At 36.9% G+C, this 12,157-nt stretch overlaps 1 protein-coding gene across 3 annotated transcripts in view; it reads right to left on the reverse strand.

Moving 5' to 3' along the window:
- Positions 1 to 12,157, reverse strand: part of LOC149263420 (protein TIC 22, chloroplastic-like) — a 394,728-nt gene that overhangs the window by 269,416 nt on the left and 113,155 nt on the right. For all 3 annotated transcript variants that reach the window (XM_089426262.1, XM_089426260.1, XM_089426263.1), the window contains exon 3: positions 6,219 to 6,293. In XM_089426262.1, the coding sequence (XP_089282388.1) occupies positions 6,219 to 6,293 (75 nt within the window). The remainder of the gene's footprint in view (positions 1 to 6,218; positions 6,294 to 12,157) is intronic.

Consider the following 12,157-nt stretch of genomic DNA (forward strand, 5'->3'; position numbering starts at 1 on the left):
TGCCACTGACATTGGTCCATAAACATCCAAATGAATCAATTCCAAAATCTCCTGAGACCTGTGCTCAATACTTGGGAAAGCAACCTTGACATTCTTGCCAAGTGCGCACCCTCCTCAAACTTCACATCCCTGATCACCATTGTTTTCCTTTGTGCTAGAATCAAAATCCTGTAAGCCTTGGAGTTCTTAACTCTCACTATATCCCATAAACAAACCCTTCATACAAGAGGACTCTAATTTAGTCATTTTATCTATAGGTACAACATACATGTATGTATACTAGACAAACAAAGAGGTGAAAATGGCTCACCTCTGGTTGCACATCAATGCGTGCCTCCTCTGGTTTCTTGTCCTCCAAGACCCTGTGATGACTCTTGTTCTGGATGTAGATTGTTGTATCACATGCCTCTACCTAAAGAAACATGGGAAAACCATGATCACGGATTATGGCCTTAACAACCCCTATGATAGATCGATTCTTCCCCTTCACAACCCCATTCTACTGTAGGTTGTATAATACTGTTAACTCTCTCTTAATTCCTCCCTTGCTACAAAAACCCTTGAAGTCATTACAAGCATACTCAACCCCATTATCTGACCTCAGCATCTTGATCTTTTTACTTGTTTGGCTCTCCACAACAGCCTTAAACTCCTAAAACATGATGAAGACTTCATAATTTATTTTCAAGAAATAGATCCATGTCTTACGAGAGTAATCATCAATAACGAGACATAATACATGCTTCCTTGTATTGATGCTACCGATGTTCGTCCATAAACATCCAAATGAATCATTTCCAAAATCTCCTGAGACCTGTGCTCCCTATACGGGGTCTCCCTATACGAGGTCCTAATCCTCCAGAGGGATACATTAGCACACGTAGGGTGTGTGTTGAGAGCCATGGGCCTCCACAGCAATAGACAGTACTCCATGGATCCCCGAGGATGTTCAGAGATTGCTCGAGATTCACCTATTGGGCGAGGAAGATGCACCTAGTTCACCTTTGCCCAGTTGGCCCCACAAATGTAAAATATACTTGGCAACTGACCCAGGACTTGTAGGATGATGTGGCATCACCTACGCCATCATCAAAGCCCTTGCAGATGATCTACATGCATCTTCGACTCATTTGGAGAGCCATCAAGTTATTATTGTGCCCCCACACCCACTAGAAGCACCACAGGTTTATTGTTTGGAGAACAAGGGGCCAACCCCTTGTCCATCACTTTTGACGGTCCTACTCTTCATTATGGCACCTATAGACCTCATCAGGCCTCTTGGAGGGCCCTATGACATGTATTATTCATAACTTGACCTCTTAAGAGGCTTATTCTTTCATTTGTGAACTAGTTTGGTGGGCTTGTCACCAAAAGTTAGATTATTAGCACAATATTTTATTTTTGGGGCTTATGTAGGCCAAGGAGACTAATTCGAACTCCTCATTAGTGTATAAATATAATGGAGATGAGTTCATTTGTTGATCATCACTTTGGATTGGATCTCTTCTCTCTCTTGAGAATTTCGCACTTTTTCCTAGAGGATGAATTGGAGCTTTATAGATGAATTTTGATGTTTGGATTTGGTTTATCTTATCTTGGAGCTTCTCTATTGTCAAATTGTGGATGGTTGGATATGTTATGTTACATGTAAGTACATGCTTTTGAATGCTATTCTTGTCTTAGTTTGTCATATACATTGGATTGGGATTTTTGCTATTTTTAGGGCTAACTGTTGCATGCATTTACATCTTAAATTGTGGAATTTTGTCTCTATATAGCATCTCTTAATGTATGGGCCATGTAATTTGAATGAAATTTCCTAGGGATAATTCTATCAATGAATTCATCTTGATAAGCCATCACCTTTTGCAAGTCGAAGTATAAAAGCTGTAAGGTTACTTCCCTTTGCCCTAGAAGGCTAGCGAGGTAGTCTTAACGTCTCCTTGACTAAGAAACAAGGTCCTCATTGATATTTATCATAGACTCCATTCTCCCAAGACTAAGGCACTGATCTACCAAGAGGTGGTCACCCAAAAATCAAATCTTTTTCACCTTTTCCTAGGTCTAGCCAAGTTGGGTCACCTAGGGCATCATTTTCCCGACAAAATAGCCCTCCAAAAAGTTTGATCTCCTAGCCTCTCCTGCGTTGGTGTCTCCTCAAGGCCTCCTCCAATTTTGAAGCCATTCCGACAGTGGAGTTGTGAGAAAAGCCAAGCCCTAGCTCCGAGATCAAACTTTGCCCTAGTATCCCCAAGGCTAGTGCCTCATAGGATCAAGTCTACACCTTTAAGTGAAAATTATTTCTTTGATCCTTTCCCCCTCCTTGTCTGGGTTAAGAACATCATTGGTTGCTAAATCCTTGCCTCTTGACCTAGGTTGGGCCCACCTGGTCCCGTGTGGTCCCGCTCCTTTGAAAAGACAATTCTTCAAGAACCACCTAGGATACCAATTTCAATAAGGATTTTAAGGATTGGAAAACTAATTCACAAGTCATATCCCATAAACCTAGCCCTCAAATCCCCACATCCTTCTCCAAGGAAACTTTTAAGGATGGAAATGTATTTCAAAGTTTAGAAACTTTGGCAAATCTTACTAGTATATAATATGCAATTTGTAAAATGTTTGGCAATGTTTTTATAAAAGTATTCAAATTTCTAATAATTTTATATAGCCTTTATTTAAAATTTTGGCGATTTTTAAGGTAAAACAATTTTATACTATAAAATTTGGGCGAATAATTTTTAGAAAAAAATGGAAATTAACGAATCTCTTTTTGGAAAAAGCATGGAAAATTAGTTTCATTCTTGAACCTCTTCTGGAAAGGGATTATTTGGGTCACTTTATATCCACTTCTTGATTTATCCGTCATTTGTGACTCCATATATACCAGGTCTCCTCCCATCGGTGAAAGTCTGTAAATAGTAGGGAGCCTTAGCTGAGGTAACAGTGGGCTAAGTCTCCATTTGTTGCCCTTGGTCTAGCATTTGCCCCTTTAGGGATCCCTATTAGTTTCCCTGCTAGTTTTGAGCAGTAACACATCCCATGACAAGAAATTTATAGTTCCATTCAATCTATCCTCAAATATAAGACTTCTTGTTGCCATCTTCCAGATCAAAACAAACTACCCTGCAAATGTGCTTAGTCATTCAAGAACCAAGTAAAAAATAACTATTGGCTTCCAAATCTAATAGATCTACTGCTATAAATACCTAGAAGCTTCAATCAAAGACCCAACTCTAATACCATGTTAAAATATTCTCCAAATCCTAGGTGAATAACCTCCTTATGATCTCAAGTGAAATTACTCGCTGAAATTTAATTTTTAAACGGCAAATTTTAGACCATAGAATTATCACACTATTATTTTAAAAATAAATTAGAGGAAGCAGAATAGATTTCCAAATACAGGACTAATTTTTTTGCCCTTCAAATCAAATCCTCATTAAAATCTTTGAAACTTACAAGGCTTCCCACACTGGGAAAACTCACCCACTAAGAAAGAAAACTCACAACAAAAAAGTGGTCGTCAGACGGCCCTGTACAACTCCCTCATATGACCTCCTACTGATCTAAATCTTATAGCCTCCTCCTAGAAATTGTAGAGTTGAGTCGATTGTTGGATCATCCAATCGAGTTCTAGGGAAAATGTTAGGGGTTAATATTCGCAGGTGGGCTAATTTTCTATGCTTTTTCTAAAGATAAGATTTGCCAATTTCCATTTTTTCTAAAAAATACCCGCCCAAATTTTATACTATAAAACTATTGTATCTTAAAAATCGCCAAAATTTTATAGGGACTATATAAAATCATAAGAAACTCAAATAATTTTCTAAAAATATCGCCAAAAATTTTATAGTTTGCATATTAAGGATTAAAAAGATTCGCCAAGGTTTCTAAACTTTCAGATAAATGTCCATCCTTAAAATTTTCCTTGTAGAGTTCTGCTAGCCAAATTTGTTGGGTCGACTTTTGCTATTGTTGTTGTTGCACCCAATTCGTACAACCCTCTCCACTATTGGATCATATGGCCTCCACAAATTGTTGAAGTCAATTTCCTTTCTGCAAACCTGTTTCCCTTCTCCCCTGCTTTGCACAATTAGCAAAATTCTCCATTATCTTATGCAACTGAGTCACTGTATTTTTCACTATTCCATTTCCCTTCTACTTTGCCTTGCTTTATACTTTTGACTTGATGACTAAATCTCCAAAACCCTAATCACTCATTGAGATCAATGGCTGAAATCCAATCCCAATCTCACCCGAGATCAACGGTTTAGATTCATCTAAATCACTAGTGTAATAAATTACACTTTATTAGACTTTTCATAACTTAAAACTAAAAGGCTCTTCACTTTAATAATTTACATTAATAAAGTGAATTACAAAATAGAAAGGACTTCAAATGACTTATGCATGTTTGACACAAAACCTATGTAGAAGTTCTTGTATGAGCTACAATCATCAACACCATTCTAGTTGTAGTCAACCCCACCCAAATGGCATAAGACCAAAAAGAGATGAGACTAGGTGCAAGCCCAAGGCAACTTTGTGTAATAGATACCCCTAAGACCTAGCTTCTAAGATGAAAGAAGAATGTACCATGCAATGTAGCCCCTCATAGCATGTTTCTTGAATCGTCAAATAAATAATGTTATTTATGTCTTGTCAAGATCCAAATTCACTTCCTCTGAATTTATTTCATATGAGGTTGGTTCTCAAAGGCATCTCAACTTCTCCAGTCAATTACTATCTCCCCAGAGAGCCTTCCCCCATTTAGATCCTCCCTTGATATGTCGAACCATCTCTTGCCAACTAGACAGGTATGGAATTAGGCTATTAGTGAGGATATCTATATATTATACATTCAAGTCACCTGGACCTCACCTTCGACGAGCTTGGGCTCGAAGATGTCCTTCTAACTAGAGCACTTTTTGGAGCTGCAAAATAGCATCATTGTCCGCCCCCCTTATATATTCAGGGATTGGATGCACTCACTCAGGATCCCTTTAGGACAACTTTGGGTCAACTCCCATTGAATTCGGATATAGAAAATTCACAATATATCGTGATCTAATAGGATCTACCAAGTGTGCCACGTTCAGGAGCTAGACATAGAGATGCACCTTATTTTTCGGTGACCCCTAGGGCCTATACTATGAGATCATAGGATGTTATCACTACCTCTATAGGAACTTGGAGGGCCCCCTCTCTACTTTCTTCCATACCAAGACTAGAGATGCTTATCCCTCTTCATCAAGGAGATCTTCTACCACTGGTCTCAGCTCTTGCATGCCATGCCCCAACCTGGGATGACTAGACCAATCACCTCATACTTCCTTGTTAATCAATCAAATCGGAGCAACAAACAGCAAGCAAAGCTCCAAAGTGCACCAAACAATAGAATGGTGAGACACCGGGTTTCTCCTCAACGTCCCCCTGTACGAGGCCAATCAATATTATCGAGATCGATTTGGCAGTACCAATCATACATCAGGCCATGGTTACTCAAAGCATTAGAGAGATCAACTCTAAACAAATTAAGAGTAGAGCACCTCTCACCCGCCACACTACCTCCCAAACTCAAAGGATTAGCTAGAGATCCATTTGGAGTTTCCTTCTTTCAACCTCATATGCTAGGAGTATCCCTCAAATGTAGATTCCCCACAAGATCATGCAGTTGGACCACCAAAGGTTCTAGAGGACTCCAACAGCAAGCCAATGCCCTTTTTGCAACCCTCCCCCTTAACCATCAGACGTAAGAGACCTTGACATTATTAGCTTCATCATCCTATCTCTATCTCTCTCACAATAGGTTCTTGAGTTGTCCAAACTCACTTATTGTTTTATATCACTGTACCTTTGTAGTCACAATTTTATACATATATTCTGATGTTATACTTAGGTATGTTTCTTTTTTCTAATCGTTTTTGGCATTTCTAGTTGTACTTGTACTCCTACATTGTATTCATACTCATACTCTTCAATCCCATTGACCTACTTTTGTGGTCATGCATCGGACATTAATATAATCATCTTATCTTTATCTTATCTTAATGTTCAATACCACTCAGCCCTTTTTCTTTTCATTAATGTTTCAATTATAATAAAATAAAAACAAAAAAGAAGGATAACATGACCAAGTAAATTCAGATTCTATTCCTGAATTCTCTTTATTTTCAACTCTTTTCTTCCTGAAAACAAAGTTCACCTTTACTGACCTGAAGAGCATTCTTGACCTGATGAGGATCAGGCAAAAACCTTAGTGTAATTCCCTCTTTGCAGAGCTCATACACCTGACAGGCAACCATTTAAGACAACAAAATTTTAGCAATTGCATATTCTAAGAGATGGTATGGCCTATTGATGTAAAGAGATATTTGAAGAAAATCATATAAATGCAAAGTAATAATCTGTTTAACTAGAAATTTGAATACATAACAATGATAACATTCTTCAGGACTTGATGTGTTCTTTCGTGCTTTGGAATCTATAAGTGTTAGAATGCAGATAAAAGAGTATATACTATACATATATCAACAAGAGGAATGAAAATGGTCAAGATTTCAAAAAGGACAAATGCATAGAACCTGGCATATTGGCTCTTGTTGCTATCGTCCAAAAAACGTGTATTGAAGCTGAAATATCTAGCTAGGATACATATGATAGTTACACAAAATGGAACTAAATACGTAATACAAAGGGAAAGGAGTTACACTTGCACAGAAGCAACCCACAAGACCTCATAGTTCCAGCTGGTATAAATGGTTCAAAATGTGGGCAGTAAATGTACAGGGCATCATATGCCCCAGCTTTACAACACTCACATGAGTGTGTTGTATAGAAATTACAAAGATAATAAATATTCGCCATAAAAAAGTAGAGGGAATACAAAGAATATATAATATACAAAACATGACTTCATTTAAAAGTAGTATATTTTATTAGTTTAGTTGTAACTATTATCGCTCTTATTCTCCATCGAGAAAAAGTCCCAACCTCACTAGGGGGAGAACCTTAACAAGCAAGCCACCCATTATCACCTCGACAGCTTTGCCCCTCACTTCTAGGTTTTGGACATGTGCTTTTCCTAACCTAGGGGGGTTCCCTATGTTTCATTTTAGTTCTAATTTTGCCGTTGGGTATGAGTGATGATATGACTTAGATTAGATGTTGATGTTTCCCTAAGGTTGTGGTATGATGATAATTTGTTTGTTGATTCTTTCATGCAAACATCAACTATATACCTCAATCAAATGAAATGGTAGCACAAATAACAAATACTTTCAACCAATTCCATGATTAGAGTAAATGTTTGTTTGAGTGATGCAAGTCATCAGTATGTTTTTCCTGAGCAAGAAATGGCTTAAAAAACAAGTGTGTCTGGTGCTATAGCCCTCAAATATACTGACATGAGGCCAATATGAGAGAGTAATCTTCCCAAATTCTATTTTTGGTGCACTATGATAGTCAAGTGGGCGAATGGTTGGTTTTGGCATTTTTCCCTAGGGTGACTTCCGATATACTCAAGGTACGTGGAAGTGATGTCTATGTTCAGTTCTATCTAACGCGATACTACTCGAATGGGTACCAACAGGAGTAAACTAGACCTCGAACAAGGCGAGCCTCAAGCTCAATTAGTAGCCTCCTGAAGTGACGAGTTTTCCCTACTTGTATAAGTCCCAAACCACAATTTTAGTGGGTTAACAACAAATCCTGATGTTATTTACAGATGCTAAAACACGTCTCTTATGGATGGGATGGAAAGTAGAAAGTGTTTAATGGAAAATGTTAAAGTATGGAAGGGATATGTCCATGCTACCCACCTTGCTTTCTCAATAGTACCTATTGGGTTAGCTTAGTGGCACACTTATCAAAAGTAATTATTTCTCAGGTAGTTCGAAATAGTAACAAGGTAACATCTTTAATAAGTTAAAAGCAATAAAACATCCGTCTAATGTTGGCATCTACACAATGATATGAAACCCTAGCATCATGTTTAGATCAGGAACTTAAGCGATGAAACCATACCAACCAATAATTGAAGTAGCATGAGATATCATCTAGCACATATGAGATCAAGGGCATGGGAAGTAATGCACTACTGTGAATGACTAATGAGCATAAGAATGTAGCTAATAAATGGAGAATAGTAGGTCCAAACTGATAAGAAAGTCTCACCCAAGCAATAACAAATCACACTAACCAAGTGTGTATCTTTGGGGTTGCCTGAAGTGCAACATTTGGCTCCAACTAGGGGACATGCGCTTTCGCACAAGAGTGTGAGAACTCCAAATTCTCCTACTTTCACAAACGAGAAGTCCTTACTCACTGGACCATGGAGTCAATAAACCTGTAACATGCAGCAACTAAATTTGGAGACATGAGAGCCAATAGGTGAATCTTCCATCCTTGGAAACTACTAGAAAAGACCATGTTGAAAGGAAATGATATAAAGTAAATGTTGAAATGAGATGACAACTAAACTAGGAAATGAAAGTACATGAAAATAAATGAGAAATTAATCTAAATAAATCACACAAGACTAAAGTACTGCCCAGAGAGCTTATTCATTCCTATCCTATTAGCTAACTAGAAGACGTGACTGCTAGGTGAAGTGAAAAAGCCAATGCATCCACCCAAGAAATTCATCCATGATGGAGCATCTTCCCTTGTGTTTTGTTATCAACCAAAACAAGGATCCATTAAAGATTATGTGGACATCAAGGGGAATGGTGGTCATCTTTATGTTTGGAACTAGGATGAAAGTGTGATCATTAAGTATAAAGCCCAAACTATGTCAAAATTGATTTATTCCTCCACAAACCTCTTCCATCCAAATGTTAATAGGGCTAATATAATTACAAGAGTAGGTCATCCTATTGACTTCACGTGTAAAATTATCAAGGAACAAATGTTGTGAAGGTGACTTCAATTGCGATTTGAATGGAAGTTGTCGCAATTTCAAGTCACTCTAAACTAGTGGCAAAGAAAAAGAACAAGTCAAATGTGAAGGAAATTGAAGGTCGTTCTCACAAGTCAAGGATGGGACAACATGATAAGGGCATTCAAGGGTCCATGTTAAACTTTCAAAAGACAAGGAATGCTCAAATTCCTCGTCAAAGCTTTGACACTCAACCATTTCATGAAAAAGGAAATGGCTTATTTCACGTTTCTCAAGACTTGGACCAAAAGCATCTAGGTCAACTTCCTCAACACATCCAAGTTTATTAACCACCTCTTTTGTTAATTTGGCAGCTCAGGGATAAATTCCCTCCTTTGGACAGCCTTCCTCATCTAAAGAAGACCCTCTTTGCCCTTGGAAGAATTTAATTTGGTCAAACAAAATATTTTTTTAATAGAAAACCCACAAGTACACAAAATTACAGGTCGGCCTAAAGGACATATTGGGTCTCCAAAGAAACATATAAATACACCTCAATGTCACCTCATTTGGAAATCATCATCACACATCTTCTTCTTCCCTTAGAGGTTTGACGACTTCTGAAAATTGCATGTCTCTTTCACACGAGCGAGGAGAGAGAAGATTTCTAATTGGGTTGAATTTTGTCTTTGACCAACGTTGACTTTTTGGAGTTTGGGATTGGTTTGACTTGAGATTTTGCATTTGTTTTGGAGGCCAAATTCTTTGGCAAGAAGGACGAACTTCTCTGGGTACTTTAGTTGACTGTAGATCTGCAACTAGGGTCTCAGCAGACTTTGACTTCGATTTTGACCAAATTTGGAGCACTGTTTTGACTGCACTTTGACCAGCATTCAAGGCCGCATTTTTTGACAGTTGATCGAGCTCCTATGGAGGCCTGTTGACCATTGACCGTTGACCATTTGGAATTGCTACTATTGTTGACTTTGACCAAATTTTCATATTTGACTTGTTCACCAAATTTGACTATTGGGCTCATCTTTTGGATATTGATTGGTTGGTTTTGTTGGATAGTCAAAGGTTTGACTTTGACTCTTGATTGATGAATTGGAACATTGTAATCTCTTTGTTGAACATTTGATGACAATCTAATAGAAGAAGAATTTGAAAGGGTTTTCCCCCTTGTGGGGTTTTTCCCTGGTCTTTGACCAAATCTTGTGTCTCTTGTCATTGCTCTTGATTGTCTTCTATTGTACATTGCATTCAATGTTCTATCTACAATTGCTATTATCATTGGAAGATTAAATTTAATTGCTAATTGAAGATAAGATTGGGCTAAGGGATTGTACTAAGCATAGAACAATGGAAAATTAACATCTTCAACCTCAATATTAGTATCATATATGGGATCACCTTCAAAGTAGATACAATTTACATCCCATTTAGTTCTTCCTATGTGAAAAAGGTCAAAATCAATCTTCTCAAGGTCAGTGCTTCGTCTATGGGATGAGGAGTGTTGTCGCACAGATTGTCACGACAACGCTCAGACCGGGGGCTGTCACTCTGATCCCCGATCTCTCCGTTTAAGCCTGTCTCCCGCGGCTAAGGGGGGTAGACCCTATGGGAAAATGGATGACCAACTGAGAGCCAGTTGGGCTGGGAGACACAGCAAGGCGACTTAGCACTTGATTGATTTAAGAGATAATGTACCAGTGCCTTATGGGGTCAACGATTAAATGATTATTTCTTAAATGTTGCAGAAGTATAAACCATGTAAAACAATCATTCATCTGATAACCCAAACGACGTAAGATATTCAACAAACGCACAACGCCTTAACGATGAGCCAGTAATTAAACTTCAATAACAATATTCCAGCAATTAAAATTCGAAAGGTTAAATGCTTGAAATAACCACGTAATTTCAAATGCTAACCAGTTATCACTTTTACATAGCTAACTTCAAAATGAACATTAAGTGCATTTAGCTATAGGAAAATACCACAAAAGACACCAAAATGATTTTTCACTTTTTAGCTAAGCTTCTTCAATTTTATTTTTTTTTGTTAAATTAAAAAAGAAAATTAAAAAAAAGAACAAAATTAAAATTTTAAATTAAAATCTAACTTGAAACCATAAAGGAAATTTCTATATTTTTTGATTTTTTGAAATTAAGATCAAAACAAAACAAAATTACAAAAAAAAAAAAAAAAAAAAAAAAAAAAAAAAAAAAAAAATCCTATAAGAAATCTCTATATGAAAATGAAAGTCAAATTCTTTTATTTTAAATATTTTTGTTTATTTTTTATTTTTTTTAAAATTCTAAATTTAGATTCTAAATTAACATCTAACCCTAAAATAAACTATGCACTAAACTAAAAATAAATCTTAAAACTAATCTAAATCTAAGAAAAAAATGAAAAAAAGCAACCACTCACCTGATCATACATATATAAAAATAAAAAATTAAAATCTAAACTAAAACTAAAAATAAAAAATTAAAATCTAAACTAAAAAAAAAAAAAATCTAAACTAAAACTAACTCTAAAAGACCTTAACTCAGAAAATAAAACAAAACCATAAAAATCTTTTTGATTTTTTTAATTTTTATATTTTTATGATTTTTTTTTATATTATTAAAATCTAAATTTGAACAAAATTAAAGAAATCTAAGTCTAAAGTTAAAACAAAAATTTAATAGATATAAAACTACAATGAACTAACGCATATTAAAAAGTTAAAACTGAAATTAAATTTTATTTTTTTTTATCCTTTTTACTGAAACGAAACCAAAAAAAAAAAATACGCTGCCCCAACAAACAATCGAAATGTGCTCATGCGATAATCAGATTTTCATTCGCTGTTTTGGAGTATTGGTAGGCACGCGTGAGGAAGGAGAAACTCGACGGCAGCGTAGAGAATTTGATTTTGCAGGTTGAAGGCTGCGGAATATGCGTGGAACGTGGAGGGGATCAATGGATTTGCTGACTTGCTGTGTGTGCAGGTTGCTGGAGCAGCGTGGATAGGGGGAAAGCGCGAGTTTTTTTGCAGGTATGGGCTGTAGAAGAGCTGAATGTGGAAGAGAAATGCGTGGGACAAACCACATGCAGGCAGATGGGGATCAAGCTGTAGGGTGAATGCAATGGGCACGTTTTGATTGCAGGTTTTATATATGTCTTTTGTTTGCAACTACAGGTTTGGACGAGCGGGGAGATGAAAGGAATAGCCGCAGACAGCTGGAAATGGATGCAGTGAGGAGAGGAAACGGTTATGCAAT

Source organism: Pinus tabuliformis, chromosome 6, assembly GCF_031772625.1.
Source record: "Pinus tabuliformis cultivar Carrire ecotype Pingquan chromosome 6, CPIR1, whole genome shotgun sequence".
Classification (NCBI taxonomy): domain Eukaryota; kingdom Viridiplantae; phylum Streptophyta; class Pinopsida; order Pinales; family Pinaceae; genus Pinus; species Pinus tabuliformis.